This window comes from Mobula birostris, chromosome 14 (genome assembly GCF_030028105.1).
Source record: "Mobula birostris isolate sMobBir1 chromosome 14, sMobBir1.hap1, whole genome shotgun sequence".
Classification (NCBI taxonomy): Eukaryota; Metazoa; Chordata; class Chondrichthyes; order Myliobatiformes; family Myliobatidae; genus Mobula; species Mobula birostris.
This window is the reverse complement of record NC_092383.1, coordinates 38,085,806-38,105,939: the sequence shown is the minus strand read 5'-3', so window position 1 is coordinate 38,105,939 and position 20,134 is coordinate 38,085,806. Positions and strand designations below refer to the sequence as shown.

Genomic DNA, 20,134 nt, shown 5'->3' with positions numbered 1-20,134 from the left:
ATCACCTTTCATCACCATCACCATCTCCCTCCTGTATGCCGATTCACCATCACCTTTCATCACCATCACCATCTCCCTCCTATCTGCCGATTCACCATCACCTTTGATCACCATCACCATCTCCCTCCTGTATGCCGATTCACCATCACCTTTCATCACCATCACCATCTCCCTCCTGTCTGCCGATTCACCATCACCTTTGATCACCATCACCATCACCATCTCCCTCCTGTATGCCGATTCATCATCACCTTTCATCACTATCACCTTTCATCACCATCACCATCTCCCTCCTGTATGCCGATTCGCCATCACCTTTGATCACCATCACCATCTCCCTCCTGTATGCCGATTCACCATCACCTTTCATCACCATCACCATCTCCCTCCTGTATGCCGATTCACCATCACCTTTGATCACCATCACCATCTCCCTCCTGTCCGCCGATTCACCATCACCTTTCATCATCATCACCATCTCCCTCCTGTCTGCCGATTCACCACCACCTTTCATCACCATCTCCCTCCTGTCTGCCGATTCACCATCACCATCTCCCTCCTGTTTGCCGATTCACCACCACCTTTCATCACCATCACCATCTCCCTCCTGTATGCCAATTCACCACCACCTTTCATCATCATCATCATCTCCCTCCTGTATGCCGATTCACCAACACCTTTCATCACCAACACCATCTCCCTCCTGTCTGCTGATTCACCATCACCTTTCATCACCATCACCATCTCCCTCCTGTATGCCGATTCACCATCACCTTTGATCACCATCTCCCTCCTATCTGCCGATTCACCATCACCTTTCATCACCATCACCATCTCCCTCCTGTCTGCCGATTCACCATCACCTTTGATCACCATCACCATCTCCCTCCTGTCTGCTGATTCACCACCACCTTTCATCACCATCACCATCTCCCTCCTGTATGCCGATTCACCATCACCTTTCATCACCATCACCATCACCATCTCCCTCCTGTATGCCGATTCACTATCACCTTTCATCACCATCACCATCTCCCTCCTGTTTGCCGATTCACCATCACCTTTCATCACCATCACCATCTCCCTCCTGTCTGCCGATTCACCATCACCTTTGCTTCTGTCTCTGACAGTGGTGTCATCAGTAAACTTGAATATGGCACAGGAGCTGTGCTTAGCCACACAGTCAGAATGTGAATCGGAATCAGGTTTATTGTCACTGGCATGTGATGTGAAATTTATTAACTTAGCAGCAGCAGTTCAATGCAATACATAATCTAGCAGAGAGAGAAAAAATAATAATAATAAACGAACAAGTAAATCTATTACGTATATTGAATAGACCCCACAGAAACCATAAAAAAACTACAGCACAGAAACAGGCCTTTTGGCCCTTCTTGGCTGTGCCGAACCATTTTCTGCCTAGTCCCACTGACCTGCACACGGACCATATCCCTCCATACACCTCCCATCCATGTATCTGTCCAATTTATTCTTAAATGTTAAAAAAGAACCTGCATTTACCACCTCGTCTGGCAGCTCATTCCATACTCCCACCACTCTCTGTGTGAAGAAGCCCCCCCCTAATGTTCCCTTTAAACTTTTTCCCCCTCACCCTTAACCCATGTCCTCTGGTTTTTTTCTCCCCTTGCCTCAGTGGAAAAAGCCTGCTTGCATTCACCCTATCTATACCCATCATAATTTTATATACCTCTATCAAATCTCCCCTCATTCTTCTACGCTCCAGGGAATAAAGTGCTAACCTATTCAACCTTTCTCTGTAACTGAGTTTCTCAAGTCCCGGCAACATCCTTGTAAAGCTTATCTGCACTCTTTCAACCTCATTAATATCCTTCCTGTAATTTGGTGACCAAAACTGAACACAATACTCCAGATTCGGCCTTATACAACCTCATCATAACATTCCAGCTCTTATACTCAATACTTTGACTAATAAAGGCCAATGTACCAAAAGCTTTCTTTACGGCCCTATCTACCTGTGACGCCACTTTTAGGGAATTTTGTATCTGTATTCCCAGATCCCTCTGTTCTACTGCACTCCTCAGTGCCTTACCATTTACCTTGTATGTTCTACCTTGGTTTGTCCTTCCAAAGTGTAATACCTCACACTTGTCTGTATTAAACTCCATCTGCCATATTTCAGCCCATTTTTCCGGCTGGTCCAAGTCCCTCTGCAGGCTCTGAACACCTCCAATCTTTGTATCATCAGCAAATTTGCTGATCCAATTTACCACATTGTCATCCAGATCATTGATATAGATGACAAATAACAATGGACCCAGCACTGATCCCTGTGGCACACCACTGGTCACAGACCTCCACTCGGAGAAGCAATTCTCTACTACCACTCTTTGGCTTCTTCCATTGAGCCAATGTCTAATCCAATTTATCACCTCTCCATGTATACCTAACGACTGAATTTTCCTAACTAACCTCCCATGCAGGACCTTGTCAAAGGCCTTACTGAAGTCCATGTAGACAACATCCACTGCCTTCCCTTCATCCACTTTCCTGGTAACCTCCTCCAAAAACTCCAATAGATTGGTCAAACATGACCTACCACACACAAAGCCATGTTGACTCTCCCTAATAATTCCCTGTCTATCCAAATGCTTGTAGATTCTGTCTCTTAGTACTCCCTCCAATAACTTACCCACTACCGACATCAAACTTACCGGCCTATAATTTCCTGGATTACTTTTCGATCCTTTTTTAAACAACGGAACAACATGAGCTACTCTCCAATCCTCCGGCACCTCACCCATAGACACTGACATTTTAAATATATCAGCCAGGGCCCCTGCAATTTCAACACTAGTGTCTTTCAAGGTCCGAGGGAATACCCTGTCAGGTCCTGGGGATTTATCCACTTTAATTTGCCTCAAAATAGCAAGCACCTCCTCCTTTTCAATCTGTACAGTTTCCATGATCTCACTACTTGTTTCCCTTAATTCCATAGACTTCTTGCCAGTTTCCTTAGTAAATACAGACGCAAAAAAACCATTTAAGATCTCCCCCATTTCTTTTGGTTCCGCACATAGCCGACCACTCTGATCTTCAAGAGGACCAATTTTATCCCTTACAATCCTTTTACTCTTAATATACCTATAAAAGCTCTTTGAATTATCCTTCACTTTGACTGCCAAGGCAACCTCACGTCTTCTTTTAGCCCTCCTGATTTCTTTCTTAAGTATTTTCTTGCACTTTTTATACTCCTCAAGCACCTTATTTACTCCCTGTTTCCCATACATGTTATACAACTCTCTCTTCTTCTTTATCAGAGTTGCAATATCCCTTGAGAACCAAGGTTCCTTATTCCTATTCATTTTGCCTTTAATCCTGACAGGAACATACAAGCTCTGCACTCTCAAAATTTCTCCTTTGAAGGTTTCCCACTTACTGATCACATCCTTGCCAGAGAACAACCTGTCCCAATCCACACTTTCTAAATCCTTTCTCATTTCTTCAAATTTGGCCTTCTTCCAGTTCAGAATTTCAACCCTAGGACCAGATCTATCTTTGTCCATGATCAAGTTGAAACTAATGGTGTTATGATCACTGGAACCAAAGTGCTCCCCTACACACACTTCCGTCACCTGTCCTAACTCCTTTCCTAACAGGAGATCCAATATTGCATCCCCTCTAGTTGGTCCCTCTATATATTAATTTAGAAAACTTTCCTGAACACATTTGTCCTGCTGCATGTGCCTCGCACTTGGTGTCACAGAAGGGGCTGTATATTCTCTGTGAATAATCCTGTCTCGCCTTCCTGACGGCACAGGAAAACAAAACTCATGCTGACGTGACAGCCATCTTATCCCACGATCTGAAGGCAGCATTCTGATCATTCAGTGAGTTGGGACCTCTGCTGTCAGCCTTGGCTTCTGCCTTCAGAGCTCTTAAACAGATGCATTTTATAATGGTGATAACCTGAATGTACTTCTCTGTATACCCAGTCACAGATCGCGCATACTCATCGATGCTGATCCTCTTCTTGGTTCAATGCAGTCTGCCCCTGGAGACCTTGACTACGAGTGATACAACAATACTTCAACTTACTGGGTAGCACCACCACTGAGGGCAACGTAGTGGCACAACAGGTAGAACTGCTGCCTCGCAGTGGCGGGATCCCTGGTTCAATCCCGACCTCCGGTGCTGTCTGAGTGGAGTTTGCACGTTCTCCCTGTCACTATCTGCGCTTCCTTTGGAGGTTAATTAGCCACTGTAAATGGTCTCACGTGTGAAGTCTGGCAGGAGCTCATGAGAGTGTGAGGGGGATAAAAGTGAGATGTTATTGTAAGATTAGTGTAAATGGGCTGCTTATAGTTGGCAAGGACTCAAGCAACCAAACGTTCTGTCTGCCTGCTGTGTCTCTCTAAGTTCTGTCTGCCTGCTGTGTCTCTCTAAGTTCTGTCTGCCTGCTGTGTCTCTCTAAGTTCTGTCTGCCTGCTGTGTCTCTCTAAGACTCCTTGACTCCTGACCCCATTGAAGGGTGAAACATCATTTGCAACCATGGCTTCCTATGTGACCCCATGCCATCCAGAGCATACACATGCCCCATCACCAAGACCCAAATCTTCTGCCTCTGAATCCTCCCTCTCATCATGGTTACACTCTTACAATGACCATCTTTATACCTACATGTTTCCAAGCCCTGTCTGCTTACTTTCACCTGGAGGAATTAAACATGTAATTAGGGAAGTTATACATCATATATATAGGACACTGGTGAAACCACATCTGCAGGACCGTGGACAGGATGGGATGCTACTGCATTCAAAGTTCAGAGAAGCTGACTAGATGAACACCCAGAACTGGGTGGTCTGGCCTATGAGGAAAGGCTGGACAGGCAAGGCTTATACCCACTGGAGTTTAGATGGGTGAGAGGAGACTTCATTGGAACAGAATATCTTGACAGTTCTTGTCTGGGTGGATGTGGAGAGGATTGTTCCTGTGGGAGAATCTGGAACGAGGTTCAATTTTTCAAACTTTCTTCCTCAAAGGATTGTGGAAGTTCAGGAATCTTCCAGGCAGAAGTATAGAAATTCTTGATACACTAGGAGGTAAAAGGTTATGATAGAGAGCGGGTGGGAAAGGGTGGAGAATGCAGAATTAAAGTTGCATCAGATCAGCAGTCATCTTATTTAACAGTGGAGCAGATTAGTTGGGCTGTGTGTCCTCTTCCTGTTCCTAAATCGTATATTCATGGGACCTTCACCAGCCTTAAATATCTGCATAGCTCTGCTTCTGGTCAGATGTTCATCCCTGAATTTACTCCATCCGTAATGAACAGGCATGTCTTCAGTTTCCACATGTCCAGATTTCTCTCCTTAAACCCTCTTGCTCTCCACTTCTGGCTCTCCTTCAAAGCACAGCAGGGACAACCTCCCTGACTCAGCTCGTGCTGAACTGTCCTTGGGCACCAAATCTTGCCTGATGCATTATATCAATGCAAGCTATTTCAGACACTGTGCATGTTTAGCTGACTAATTTTGCCCTCTCGCAAGTGTTTAGAATTATGAAGGTAATTTTCTATTAAAGGGCGTCCAACGCTCAAAAACTTGCACCATCATTAGCAACTGAAGGGCATTCCAAACATAAAATCAATATCATGGGGTCACATAAATCTATCATCAGTGACAATAGTCGATACAGTTTCAACACCATCAATAAAGCTACTATAATCCAAATTCGGACGGCCCTTTCCGAAGTCACCTTCGAAAAATTATTCAATTAATTGAGTTACCTTCGACATACGACAATTTTTAAACTGCATTCCTTTGCTTATCAAGAGCTCTCACCAGCCAGGGGCTCACTGAAATTAATTCTGTATTGGCTCATACTCACTGTCGTCGGGTTTCATCTGTCCCAGGGGTCTTCTGACGGGGGTCCCAGACACAACAACAGACGATGCACGGCCATGGTAGCCAACAGGTAAATACAACCTGAGAAAGTACCACACAGAGTATTAGTTTAAACTCTGCAATGCCCACCTTCATACTGTGATCACGTATGATAAGGACAGATGAACTTATTCACCCTGACCAACCTGACCTTGGACTCTTGCATGTGGCAAGTATATCAGTCACAACATACACCAGCAGGACAACATTCAGCCCATCAATGAATGTAACCTAAACCATGTCCTGTGTTTAGTCATAGAGTCATAGAGATATACCATGTGGAAAACGATCCCTGCTGACCAAGATGCCCAATCCTAGCTCATCTGATTTGCCAGCTTTTGGCCCATAACCTTCTAAACCTTTCTAATCCACGTACCTACCCAAATGTCTTAAAAATTGTTACTACACCACTTCCTCTTGCAGCTCTTTCTCTCTCTCTATATACGTGTGTGTGTCTATATATCTATATCTACATCTATCACCCTTTGTGTAAAAGTATTGCCCCTCAAGTTCCTATTAAATCTTTCCCCTCTCATCTTAAACCTGTGAGTGCTCCAGTTTCCTCCCACGTTGAAAAAATGTGTGGTAAGGGTTAACTGTAGGCATGCTATGTTGGCACTGGATTTGTGGAAAGGGTTAACTGTAGGTATGCTATGTTGGCACCGGATGTGTAGTAAGGGTTAACTGTAGGCATACTATGTTGGCACTGGATGTGTGGTAAGGGTTAACTGTAGGCATGATATGTTGGCACTGGATGTGCGGTAAGGGTTAACTGTAGGCATGATATGTTGGCACTGGATGTGCGGTAAGGGTTAACTGTAGGCATGATATGTTGGCACTGGATGTGCGGTAAGGGTTAACTGTAGGCATGATATGTTGGCACTGGATGTGCGGTAAGGGTTAACTGTAGGCATGATATGTTGGCACTGGATGTGCGGTAAAGGTTAACTGTAGGCATGATATGTTGGCACTGGATGTGCGGTAAGGGTTAACTGTAGGCATGATATGTTGGCACTGGATGTGCGGTAAGGGTTAACTGTAGGCATGATATGTTGGCACTGGATGTGCGGTAAGGGTTAACTGTAGGCATGATATGTTGGCACTGGATGTGTGGCGATACCTGTGGACTGCCACAGCGCATCCCTCACTGATTTGTTTTGCACTTTTCAATTTATTAAGATTGTTCGTACATGAAGGTAAACAAAACTGAACACAATACTCCAAATGCGGCCTCACCATCATCCTGTATAACCACACCATGACCTCCCAACCTGTAAACTCAATGCCCTGATTTATGAATGCTGCCATACCAAAATTCTTCTTCACCACCCTGTCTAACTGTGATTCCACATTCAGTGGACCAATGTACTTGCAGTCCTAGAGCCCTCTGTTCTACAAAACTCCCCAGGGCCCTGCTGTTTAGTGTGAAACTCCCACCTGAATCTGACTTTCCAAAGCACCCCGCACTCATCCGAATTTAACTCCATTTGCCATTCCTCAAAACTTACTGAACCAGTCTGAACTTTCCTGTTATTTGTTGAAACTGGTGCCTCGTTACTTTTCCAGATTTACCTTTTCCACATTGTTAACCATTTTATAAACCTTCAAACCAGAAATATTCTCCCTTTAAAATCAAAAAGCTAGTTCCCCCCTTTCATTCTGACTCTGGAATTATGCTTCTGTATCTACACACCAAACTTCACACAGCAATGTGTATTCTTACACCAGGTCTCACTACGTCCTGTCATTCCATTAGAACCATAAATGGGAGATGCTAAAGGCTTAATAAACTAATTAGAAAGGCTGGCTCTGTTATAGGAGTCAAACTGGAGGCTGTGCTGGAACAAAGGATCTGACAGAAAATCCTGGCAATTCTGGACAATGTTTCTCACCCTCCGCATGCCACCTTGCCTGAACAGAGGAGCGCTTTTAGAAATAGACTAAGACAACTGCGCTGCTCCAAACAACACTATATGAGGCCATTTTTACCCTCAGCCATTAGGCTCTATAATGAGTCAACCTATAGCCAGGGAAGTGATGACCTCCCCCGCCACCGACTGTTTATGGTAACTTATTTTTCATTCTTTCTTCCTTCTCTTCTAATATTTGTATATCTGTGCATTTGTAGTGCTACTGAGACACTGCAATTTCCTTTGGGATCAATAAAGTATCCATCTGTAGAAAGTGCTGATCTGTGATCCTGTCCTCACCAGCCATCATGAAATAAATGTGAAATTGAAACTCACATTCTACTGGGAAGACTGATTGCTGCCCCTTTGTTTCTGGGACTTATACTGCCTACAGCAGATATTTCAGGGTTCAGCAGAGATGCCACTAATGCTGCCGCTCCAAAATCCTTCAAATCTACTGGCAGTTCAGTTATCCAAATCGGTATCCTCCCCCAGGACAATATCCCCGCATCCATGCCCTTGTTATACTCAGCCAATTACATTTGTCAGGCCATTTTACCTGCATCCCTGCGACAGAAAGTCTTCCCCAGGCTCTCTCTTAGGAAGAGTATCCCAGGCGGACAGCAGGCATTTTGAGACATAGGTGGCATGATAGTGTAGTGGTTACAGTGTAGGCGGCCCAGGTTCAATTCCCACCGCTGCCTGTAAGGAGTTTGTCCATTCTCCCCGTGACCACGTGGGGTTTGCTCCGGTTCCCTCCCACAGTCCAAAGACGTACCAGTTGGTAGGATAATTGGTCATTGTAAATTGCCCCATGATTAGGCTAGGATTAAATCAGGGGATTGCTGGGCAGCATGGCTCGAAGGCCAGAAGAGCCTGTTCTCTTCTGTATCTCAAGAATTAAAAGAAATTATATTTCCAAAGCCTCCTTGAAAACTAGGAACGTTTCCACTGACTTGTGTGAATCTTTGATCCGTGAGTGCTCAAAGTGGAAAGAGAGCATCAAGGCTGAATGCTGGGCGCGTGCACTGGTGACACACAGAGCCCTGTGTAAGTGTAACGGGAGCACAGCAGGTCACAAGCTGCACAAGCACATCCCACCAGTCACCCCGTTTCCATGCTGGCAAAGTCTGCAGTTCACGCACTGGCCTCATCAGTCACCTCAGAAGTTCAAAGTATTATTAGAGTACATACCGTACACATCACCTCGTACAACCCTGAGACTTTTTTCTCCTGTGGGCATACTCAACAAATGTATAGAATAGTAACTGTAAATGGAATCAGTGAACAACAAACTGTTGAAATGTAATTATAAATAAATACAATAAATAATGAGAGCATGAAGTATCAAGACAAAGAGTCCTTAAATTGAGATAATTGATTATGGGGCCATATCAATTAATGAATGTTATTATCTCCTTTTGTTCAGGAGCCTGATGGTTAAGAGGTGGTAACTGTTCTTGAACCTGGAGGTGTGAGTCCTGAGGCACCTGTACCTTCTACCTGACGGCAGCAGCGAGAAAAGAGCATGGCCTGGATGCTGCTTTCCTACCAAAGTGTTTCATGTAAATATGCCCAATGGTTGGGAGTGTTTTACCCATGATGTACTGGGCCAAATCCACTACCTTTTGGAGGATTTTCCATTCAAAGGCATTAGTGTTCCCCTACCAGGCCAGAATGCAGCCAGTCAGCACACTTTCCACCACACATCTATAGAAGTCTGTCCAGATTTTAGATGTCATGTAAAGTCTTTGCAGCCTTCTAAGGAAGTTGAGATGCTGTTGTGCTTTCTTTGCAATTACATTTATATCCTGAACAGGTGCTCTGAGATAGTGACACTCAGAAATATAAAGTTACTTACCCTCTCCACCTCTGGTCCTCTGATATTTACTGGCTCTTGGACCTCTGCTTTCCATCTCCTGAAGTCTACAATCAGTTCATTGGTCTTGCTGACATTGAGTGACAGATTGTCATTATGACACCACTCAGCCAAATTTTCAATCTTCCTCCTCAATGCTGATTCACCACCTTTGATACAGCCCACCACAGTGGTGTCATCAGCAAACTTGTATATGGTGTTGGAGCTGTACTTAGCCTCACAGTCGTAAGTGTAAAGCGAGTAGAGCAGGGGGCTAAGCGCACATCCCTGTGGTGCTCCTGTGCTGATGGAGATTGTGGAGATGCTCTTGCCAATCTGAACTGACTGGGGTCTGCAAGTGAGAAAATCCAGGATCCAATTGCACAAGGGGGTATAGAGGCCCAGGGCTAGGATTGATTAACTTGGAGGGGATTGTGGTGTTAAATGCTGAGCTGTAATCGATAAAGAGCATCCTGATGTCTGCTTCTTTCCTGTCCAGATGTTCCAGGGTTGCGTGAAGAGCCAAAGAGAAGGCATCCGCTGTAGACCTGTTGGTTCAGTAGGCAAATTGGAGCAGATCCAAGTCACCACTCAGGCAGGAGCTGATATGCTTCAACGCCAGCCTCTCAAAACACTTCATCACTGTGGATGCAAGTGCCACTGGGCGTAGTCTCTGAAGCACATTACAATGTTCTTCTTAGGCACCGGTATATTTAAAGCCTACTTGAATAATGTGCTTACCTCAGACTGCCGGAGCGAGAGGTTAAAGATATCCATGAACACACCGGCACAGGTACTCAGTACTTGGCCAGGTACTCTGTCTGGACCAGATGCTTTCCTTGATTTCACTCTCTTGAAGGTAGACTGCACATCTTCTTCTGATGCTGAGACCAAAGGACCATTAGGAGACATGGGTGTATGATGGTTCCTACATGTTCTGATGAGCAAAGCGAGCATAGGAGACACCGAGCTCATCTGGAAGCGAAGCTCTACTGTCCCCAGTGTTTAACTTTGTACCAGGCTATGGCCTTAGAGAACTCATAAGACTCGAATGAAAATAAGTCATCCTCAGACTTGAGAACGTGCCATAGAAAGAAAGTGACCTAACTCCATAGCCCATCTTTTTCTCACTTGGCATTACCACTTACTGTAGATTATTCCAAACTTTCAAGAGCTTTCCATCTGAAGCACAAACTCAGTTACACCATCCTCAGATGCTGCCTGACTGGCTGAGTGTTTCCAGGCAATTTCTGTATTTACTCCAAATTTCTAAATGTGAAAATGAATGGACTGCCCAAATGTTTAGGCTATCTCCTCTTCCGCACTCCCTTACTCCTCTACACCTGTCCTTCCTTCTCTCTTCCCTATTCCTGCACCCCTCTCCCTGCTATACTCCTTTCTCTCTAATGCCTGCGCCCTCTCTACTCCTTGCTCATGATCCCTCTCTCCTCTCCTCTGTGTATCTTTCTCTCTCCTACTCCTTTCGCACACTCTCTCCTGAGTAACCCCACGACCTCTCCTCCCCCTGCAAGCAGACCACAACCTTGTCGTGGTTTGGAGCCTTGCATGCCTCAATAGCCCGGACAGCTATGTCGGCTGGAGTCAGGACTTTATGCTTTGGCTACTGGTAGGGTCACCCATGCCAATCAGGTCAAAGGGTAGAGGTCTGACTGAGTGGTCCACCAGTCCTCCAGGCTCAGGGGCTCAGCTTAAGACTAACAACTAAAACAAAATTGCTACACTGACAGCAATGAAGATTCCTTTTACATCTGAGTGTGTTGGTATTCCTGGGTATCCACCCGGAATTTGCATGACTGACAGTAGTGAAAGCTGAGAAGAAGCTACTGGCACAATGAAAGAAGCTCTGAGCACCACCAGGTATGAAGGACCTTCAATGCTGCACGAAACACCAATGTTGTAATGGGCTTATCTGCTACCTTTCCTATACTCCTAAACTTCTGTCTCCTCTACTCCTGCCCCTCCCTCCCTCTCCCTCCCTCCTCTACTCCTGCCCCTCCCTCTCTCTCCCTCCTCTACTCCTGCCCCTCCCTCTCCCTCCCTCCTCTACTCCTGACCCTCCCTCTCCCTCTACTCCTGCCCCTCCCTCTCCCTCCCTCCTCTACTCCTGACCCTGTCTCTCCCTCCTCTACTCCTGCCCCTCTCCCTCCCTCCTCTACTCCTGACCCTCCCTCTCCCTCCCTCCTCTACTCCTGACCCTGTCTCTCCCTCCTCTACTCCTGACCCTGTCTCTCCCTCCTCTACTCCTGCTCCTCCCTCTCCCTCCTCTACTCCTGCCCCTCTCCCTCCATCCTCTACTCCTGACCCTCCCTCTCCCTCCTCTACTGCCCCTCCCTCTCCCTCCTCTACTCCTGCCCCTCCCTCTCTCTCCCTCCTCTACTCCTGACCCTCCCTCTCCCTCCCTCTCCCTCCCTCCTCTACTCCTGACCCTGTCTCTCCCTCCTCTACTCCTGCTCCTCCCTCTCCCTCCTCTACTCCTGCCCCTCTCCCTCCATCCTCTACTCCTGACCCTCCCTCTCCCTCCTCTACTGCCCCTCCCTCTCCCTCCTCTACTCCTGCCCCTCCCCCTCTCCTCTACTCTTGTCCCTCCCTCTCTCCTCTCTCCTACTGCCCCTCTCTCTCTACTGCCCCTCTCTCTCCTCCACTGTCCCCTCTCTCCTCTACTGCCCCCTCTCTCCTGTACTCCTGACCCTCCCCTTCTCTCCTCTACTCCTGCCCCCTCTCCCTCTCTCTCCTCTACCCCTGCCCATCTCTCTCCTCCTGCCCTCTCTCTTGACTCCTGCCTCTCCCTCTCTCCTCTACTCCTGTTCCTCTCTCTTCTCTACTCCTGCCCCCTCCCTCTGTCTCATCTACTCCTGCCCCCTCTCTTTCATCTACTCTACTCCTGCCCCACCTCTCTCTCTCCTCCACTAGCCCCTTTCTCTCCTGTACTCCTGCCCCACCCCCTCTCTTCTCTATTCCTGTTCCTCTCTCCTTCTCTTCTCCTGCCCCCCTCTCTCTCTCATTTACTCCTGCCCCCTCTCTCCTGTTCTCCTGCCCCCCTCTCTCCTGTTCTCCTGTCTCCTCTCTCTCTCTCCTGTTCTCCTGCCCCCTCTCTCTCATGCACTCCTGCCCTTCTCCCTGCCTTCTACTGCATCCTCCTTCTCTCTACTCTGTAGAAATAGTATCAAAATCTGTAGAAATAGTATCTACCATGAGGTACTCTACATTGCCTTGAAAGTTCAAATCACTATTTAACAATCTGAGTTTTACAAATACTCCCTCGCCTCCCTCTGTGTAACCCCTAGCAAGTAAGGACATTCAAAACCTTGCCCGAGTCCACCCACCCAAACCTCACTGTGCCATCATGCTAAGTTTGCTGCATCAGGGGTGCCTCAGCCGCAAGCTCCACTCTTTAAATCCCTCTTCAGCCTCACCAGCCCCTCGCTCTCGCATCCCCTGCCTCACAAATCTTGCTAGATACCTATGCTCCTCTTTTTCTGGTATCTTTTGAAAAACTCTGGATACAGGAGTAATGGAAGTTATTATTTAATCTAAGGAAAAGCCTTATAATGCAGCCAGGAAAGGCAGTACATCTGATGACTGGCAGAATTCACAAAGTCAGCAAACAAGGGCCATAAAATTGATAAGGAGAAACATCAAAACAGACTGTAAAAGCTTCTGTCGGTATGATGAGGAAGGAGGGCGAATGTGGGTCCTTGAGGATGGAAGAATGTCATTACGTGGAGGAACAAAGTCACAGAGAAATGGCACTAGTATTTTATGTGTTTTCATCGAGACACAAAACGTCTCCTGTTAATACTGGAGAGGCAAGAGTTCAGTGGAAATAGAAGAAATCAGAATTAGCAAGAGGTTCTACTGGGGAAGTCAGTGAATCAGCAAACTGATAAATGCCAAGGAGCCGATTACCAGCATCCCAGAGGGTTCTCAGACCAACTAACAACATCTTTGGTCTCCCTGTGTATCCACTCCTCCTCCGCTCTGCAACTTAAACCACACTCGTCTTCTCTCCTCTCCAGTTCTGATGGAGGATTATTGAACCAAAAAGCTAAACTCATTTTTTTTCTCTCCACAGATACTGCACAGCCCTCTGTTTATCCCACCAATTTCTGCTCATGGATTTCAGGCAACCAGTTCATTGCTCCAATTGAAGGACAGACTGATTGATACCCCACCCAGCTATTCAGCTGCTCACCACTCTGAGGTTATGGCTCTTTAACCAGCAATTTTTTGAGGCTGTTTTTGTTCAACGTTTTGTCCTTCCAAAGAGTTACAGAAAGAGCCAGTTTCCAAGGAAACAAGTACAGAACAGAACAACACTTAAAGGGTTTTCACATGCATTTGAAGAGCAATTCAATGCATTAAGTGACTAACACAGCCAAATAACTAAGCTGAAAGGAGTCCTCGGTGTCTACTCTCCCAGTTCTGATGCAGGGTCTCCATTTGAAACAATGACCGTCCTTTCCCTGCACAGATCCCGCCCGCTAAGCTCGTTCAGCAGTTTATCTTTTGCTTTAATCAAGAATAAAATGTCCATTGAACAGGTTAGACTCATACACCCAGGGATGCCTTAGATTTAACATGAAAGGTAATATTAATGTTATAAGATTCGAAATACATTTATTATAAAAGCCTGTGATTCATCTTCCCCACAGACAGCCATGAAACAAAGAAAACTATGGAATCCGTTCAGAGGAAAACATCGACTGCCTACCCCCAATACGCGGGGAGAAAAGAACAAATTGCACAAACGGCAAAAAAAAGTGAAAAACTCAGAATATAAAACACACAAAGTCATCTTTGAAAGAGTCCAGGTATATTCAGTACGGCTCAGTTCAGACCCATCTTACGCTGTGTCGTTCGTTATCTGCAGGCCGCCCCAATCAAAATCGCACAAAGGAAGGAAGGACCAGGAACCAGAAACACATGGTTGAAGTTCCAGGTCAGAATGTTACAAGTCTCCTTAGATTTGGTATGAGTTTAAATATAAAGAAAGGAATCACACATCAGAGGGATCCTTCCTGCGGGGGGGGGGGGGGGGTATAAGGTTGCCCAGGGTTGCTTTGGACTGCAAGGAAATGAGTTGAGTCTAATTGTGCCCCTTTTGCCTCTCAGACACCCTCAGTTCTGCCTCATCAGCCACAACGGAGGGTGGCTTGCAGCCAAGTATCTCTTAAGGTGGAGGTAGAAGTTATTTCAGGGATAATTGACATAGAATCACAGAAATAGGCCCTTCAGCCCCACAAGCCCATGCTGGGCCCATGACTACTGGGGAGTAGGAACTCAGCAGGTCAGGCAGCAACAGCAGAGAGAGAAACAGATATAAGAATAACCAACATTTATCAGAACCTGAATCTTCAATAAAGGGTCTTTGACTATCAACGTTAATTCTTTTTCTTTCCACAAATGCTACCTGACCTACATTCCAGGAGGAAGGAGATGTCCTCCTTTTTTAAAGAAAGGGGCTTCCCTTCCTCCACCATCAACTCCGCTCTCAAACGCATCACTCCCATTTCACGCACATCTGGTCTCACCCCATCCTCCTGCCACCCCACTAGGAATAGGGTTCCCCTTGTCCTTACCTACCACCCCACCAGCCTCCAGGTCCAACATATAATTCTCCGTAACTTCCGCCACCTCCAACAGGATCCCACCACTAAGCACATCTTTCCCTCCTCCCCACCTCTGCTTTCTGCAGGGATCTCTCCCTACACGACTCCCTTGTCAATTCGTTCCCCCCCCCCCACCATCCCTCCCCACCGATCTCCCTCCTGGCACTTATCCTTGTAAGCGGAACAAGTGCTACACATGCCCTTACACTTCCTCCCTCACCACCATTCAGGGCCCCAGACAGTCCTTGCAGGTGAGGCGACACTTCACCTGTGAGTTGGCTGGGGTGATATACTGCGTCCGGTGCTCCCAATGTGGCCTTCTATATATTGGCGAGACCTGATGCAGACTGGGAGACCGTTTCGCTGAACACCTATGCTCTGTCCGCCAGAGAAAGCAGGATCTCCCAGTCGCCACACATTTAAATTCCACATCCCATTCCCATTCTGATATGTCTATCCACGGCCTCCTCTACTGTAAAGATGAAGCCACATTCAGGTTGGAGGAACAACACCTTACATTCCGTCTGGGTAGCCTCCAACCTGATGGCATGAACATTGACTCCTCAAACTTCCGTTAATGCCCCACCTCCCCCTCATACCCCATCCGTTATTGCCCATCCTCTGGGCTTCTCCTCTCCCTCCTTCTTTCTCCCTAGGCCTCCTGTCCCATGATCTTCTCATATCCCTTTTGCCAATCACCTGTCCAGCTCTTGGCTCCATCCCTCCCCCTCCTGTCTTCTCCTATCATTTTGGATTTCCCCCTCCCCCTCCCACTTTCAAATCTCTTACTAGCTCTTCCTTCAGTTAGTCCTGACGAAGGGTCTCGGCCTGAAACGTCGACTGTACCTCTTCCTATAGATGCTGCCTGGCCTGCTGCGTTCACCAGCAACTTTTATGTGTGTTATGAGATACCTACCTCATTTTCCAGTGCACCACCTGTGATCTTCCACGCTTTGATGTTTCAAGTGATCATCTAAATACTTTTTTAGTGTTAGGACAATGCCTGCCTCCACCACCTCCTCAGGCAGTATGTTCCAGATTCTACTCACCTTTGACTGGAAACATTTTTCCTCAAATCTCCTCAAATTATCCTACTCCTTACCTTAAACCTAAGCTCTCTGGCCATTGACACTATGGAAGGGACAAAGTATCCACTATCTATCCCTTCTTAATCCCTCCTGATGCTGTGTATTTGAAGCTTGGTTGAGGACAAGAAGGGCTGTTGAACTGTACTGATGAGACTTCTCTCTCTCCAGTAACACCGCCCCCCCCTGCCCTTTTCGCTGACCAACTTCTGGTTTAGAGCTCTAGGCCAGAACTCGCTTGAAATCACTCTTCAGGGGTGGAAAAAATGCATGGGACTTTTGTGCAGAGCCAAAGGGGGCAGTGGTGGGGAAAGGCACATACATGAAAGGAAGATGTCTGAGACAGCCACCAGAAGTTTTACATAGACAGAGGTAATACTGCTTGCCGGGTAGGAACTTGTGTGCCAAGACTGTCTGGTTTAGTGGGGTGGATCAAATGGAGGGTTTCACACCGATAATGCCAGCTCCATCAGAGGTTTAAGGCTACTTGCAGCAGAGGGATAAGCACTCGCTGTAACAGTCCGAAATATCCATACAACCACAGGAGCAGAATTAGGCTATTCAGCCCATCAAGTCTGCTCCACCATTCAATCCTGACCGATTTATTATCCTTCTCACCCCCATTCTCCTGCCTTCTCACCATAACCACCATCGCACTTGCTAATCAAGAACTTATCAACCTCGGCTTTAAAATTTCCAATGACTTGGTCTTCATTGCTGTCTGCGGCAAGGTATTTCACAGATTCACCAGCTTCTAGCTGAGGAAATTTCTCCTCATCTCTGTTCTAAATGTATGTCTTCTATTCTGTACCCTCAGGTCTTAGGTTCTCTCAATATTGGAAACATCCTCTCTCCATCCACTCTGTCTAGATTTTTCACTGCACTACTGGCATGGTAAGAGCTTGCCAACTCTCAAGGGTTGTCCAGAACTGAAAACTCATCCAATAGATTTTGAAAGAAGTCTTACACCTTTGCTGCAAAGAGTTCAAGAAAGATTCACACGGATGTTGCAGGGTTTGAGTTATGGAGGAGAGATCTGGGACTGTTTTTCTTGGCACGATGGAAGCTGAGGGATGATCTTGTAGAAAATTATTAATTCTCAGGGTTTATTGGTCACATTGAAAGAGGATCTGAGGGGCAAGTTTTTCAGACAGGGTGGTGGGGAAATGGAACAAGCTGCCAGTGGAAGTGGTAGAGGGGTTATGATTGTGGTATATAAAATTATGAAGGGTATCGACAGCATGTTCTACAAGAAGCATTTCCAATATCAGCAATAGATAGGGGACATTGATTTTAGGTCAGGGAGAAAGAGACTTAGACGGCATCTGTGAGGGCCTTCTTGACTGAGAGAGGAGAGGAGTGGAGAGAGCCTGGAATGACTGGTTAAGGCAGGGCCACTAACAGCATTTAACAATCACTCAGCCGTGGACAGCTAAGGACCAAGGGGGACTACTGCGGAGGGTGTTCATTGGCAGGTGGTGGATACACAGAACGAGCTGCCAGAAGAAGTGGCAGAGGTGACTACAATGGCCATGTTTAAAATATATACAGATAGGTACAGGGATAGGAAAGGTCTAGAGGGGTATGGGAAAATGGGATTGGCATAGACAAGCATCCTGGTTGGCATGGACAAGTTAGACTAAGGGCCATGTTTCCAGTTTGTGCAATTCATGAATCTCGGAATCTATCGGGAATTCCCCCACAGTTTTCCTTTATTAATTCTGATAGGGTGGAGATGAAAGTTTGCCTCATTTGATGTGATACAGCCTCCGGGAATCATTACATTACTGCACAGAAAGGCGCCAACAACTTCTGGATGAATGCAGACGCAGGTGGAAGGAGGTGCACTGACCAGTTCGACATAAGGGCATTGTCCTTGCCACGAAACATCACTCCAACGTTCGTGGCATGCTGGCGGGATGAATAGAAGTCTGTATAATCACCTGAAAATCAAACAGTACAATTACACTGGGAACAGCACTTCCTAATCAAATTGATGTTCATTTCTGCCCGCAGAGACTCTGTTCTGAAAAGCGTCACTCAGAGAAGGTACTCCTCACTCAGGCACTTCCTCGGCTGGGTCAGTGTGATCTCCAGCAGAAACGTTCAGTGACTGACGGGAAGTTTCCATGCAGAGAGCACTCTTTACCCGCCACAACACCCACTCAGGACGATATCCCAGGGAATAAAACAGCATCCCAAACGGACGCAGTGGAACACATGGGATCTGTGAACAGCAGTGTGACCTTGTCAGATTTATTGGTGGAGATCAGACCCTGTTACCGAGCTCCCTTGGCCAGTCAAACCCTTACCATGTTCAATCAAATCAGAACCAATCAAGTTCTCATAAATAACCAATTATTTTTGGAAACTGAGGTTTGAATTTCATGTCACTTCAGAGCCACAGGACCTGTGGGACGGGTGGGGCTCTGTCCACATCTCCATTCAGGACACGGACACATACCAAGGCTTTTGTATGGATTATGTGCCTCCTAGAGCCCCTCCAATAGTGGTCGTACTTCGGTACCATCACCCTCCTCTGGGACATCCTGCTCACTGCCATTAACTCCACAGCCCGATCCTTTAGTGAGCCCCTGGAGACAAGTGAGAGGGTGTGTGTGGGCTGGCTTGGATCAGCGTATCGAAAGTGGCCACCCTGGGGGAATTGCAGAAAATTGCAGAACATATACAACAGGGCTTTAATTGATGCATCCAGGAACATATATTAGTGTCAGGCAGACAAGCGTGAGAGTCTGACCAAGACTATCCCGCAGACGGCAAACTGAACACACCCTGCAGACGCAGTCTAAATGCACCTCGCAGATGGCAGTCTGAATGCACCCCACAGATCACAGTCTGAAAGCGCTCCATAGACACAGTCTGAAACACCCCGTAGACGCAGTCTGTAAGCGCCCCGCAGACGCAGTCTGTAAGCGCCCCGCAGATGGAAATCCAAATGCAGCCCACAGACTGCAGTCTGAATACATCTTGCAGACATCTTGTCAACTGTCTGAACACATCCTGAAGACACCATCTGAACATATCTTGCATTCACATTCTAACACACCCTTCAGAAAAGGTTTATCACATAAAAAAAATTCCAGTCAGTGTCCGGGTTCTCAGCCTAATAACCTGATTCTCAATAACAAAAAATAACTTGTGAAGTTGTGATTCTGTCTACGATGGAGTATTGTTTCTCTCTCCACAGATGTTGCCTGTGCTGCTGATTGTTTCCTGAAGTTTCTGTTGTTTTGTAGCTTGTAAATCAGAAAAGAAGTCAAACAATTTCTCTTCCCAGTATCTCAGCTAAAAATCTTAAATCCAATATAAAATAATTATTAAGTTTGATCCCTGCTGGATGTGGTTTTGACTTTGTGTGGCAGTTCTACTTACACCCACGAGGAAGACCAATGCGGGCAGGCAGAGGGCCTACTGTAACTCAAGGGGCTGAGGGAGAGGTGAGAGTGCTCGGTCACTGGAATCAGGAATTGTTCATTCAGCTCATCTGTCTACACGGGCTTCCATGTTCCCCACAGCTACAATCCTGAGGTCTGGATTGAATCGTCAGGACCCAACCTACCAATGTCTGCTGGAAGGTGCATAGTTGCCAAATCCTGGGAGATAAACGCCCTACAAAAAAAATAGACAGAGCTCAGTGACACACGCGTACACGCCTTCACATATGAAACCTTGTCCCACTGTCCTGTGTAGGGGTTTCTTCTTTCATATT

The 20,134-nt window shown here is 46.5% G+C and overlaps 1 protein-coding gene across 1 annotated transcript in view; it reads right to left on the bottom strand.

The window, feature by feature from the left end:
- fah (fumarylacetoacetate hydrolase (fumarylacetoacetase)) overlaps positions 1–20,134 on the bottom strand; it is a 71,764-nt gene that overhangs the window by 29,931 nt on the left and 21,699 nt on the right. Inside the window, exons 4-6 of the mRNA XM_072278400.1 lie at positions 19,985–20,034; positions 18,257–18,347; positions 5,866–5,963 (exon numbers count right to left, since the gene is read on the bottom strand). Coding sequence (XP_072134501.1) covers positions 5,866–5,963; positions 18,257–18,347; positions 19,985–20,034 — 239 coding nt within the window. The remainder of the gene's footprint in view (positions 1–5,865; positions 5,964–18,256; positions 18,348–19,984; positions 20,035–20,134) is intronic.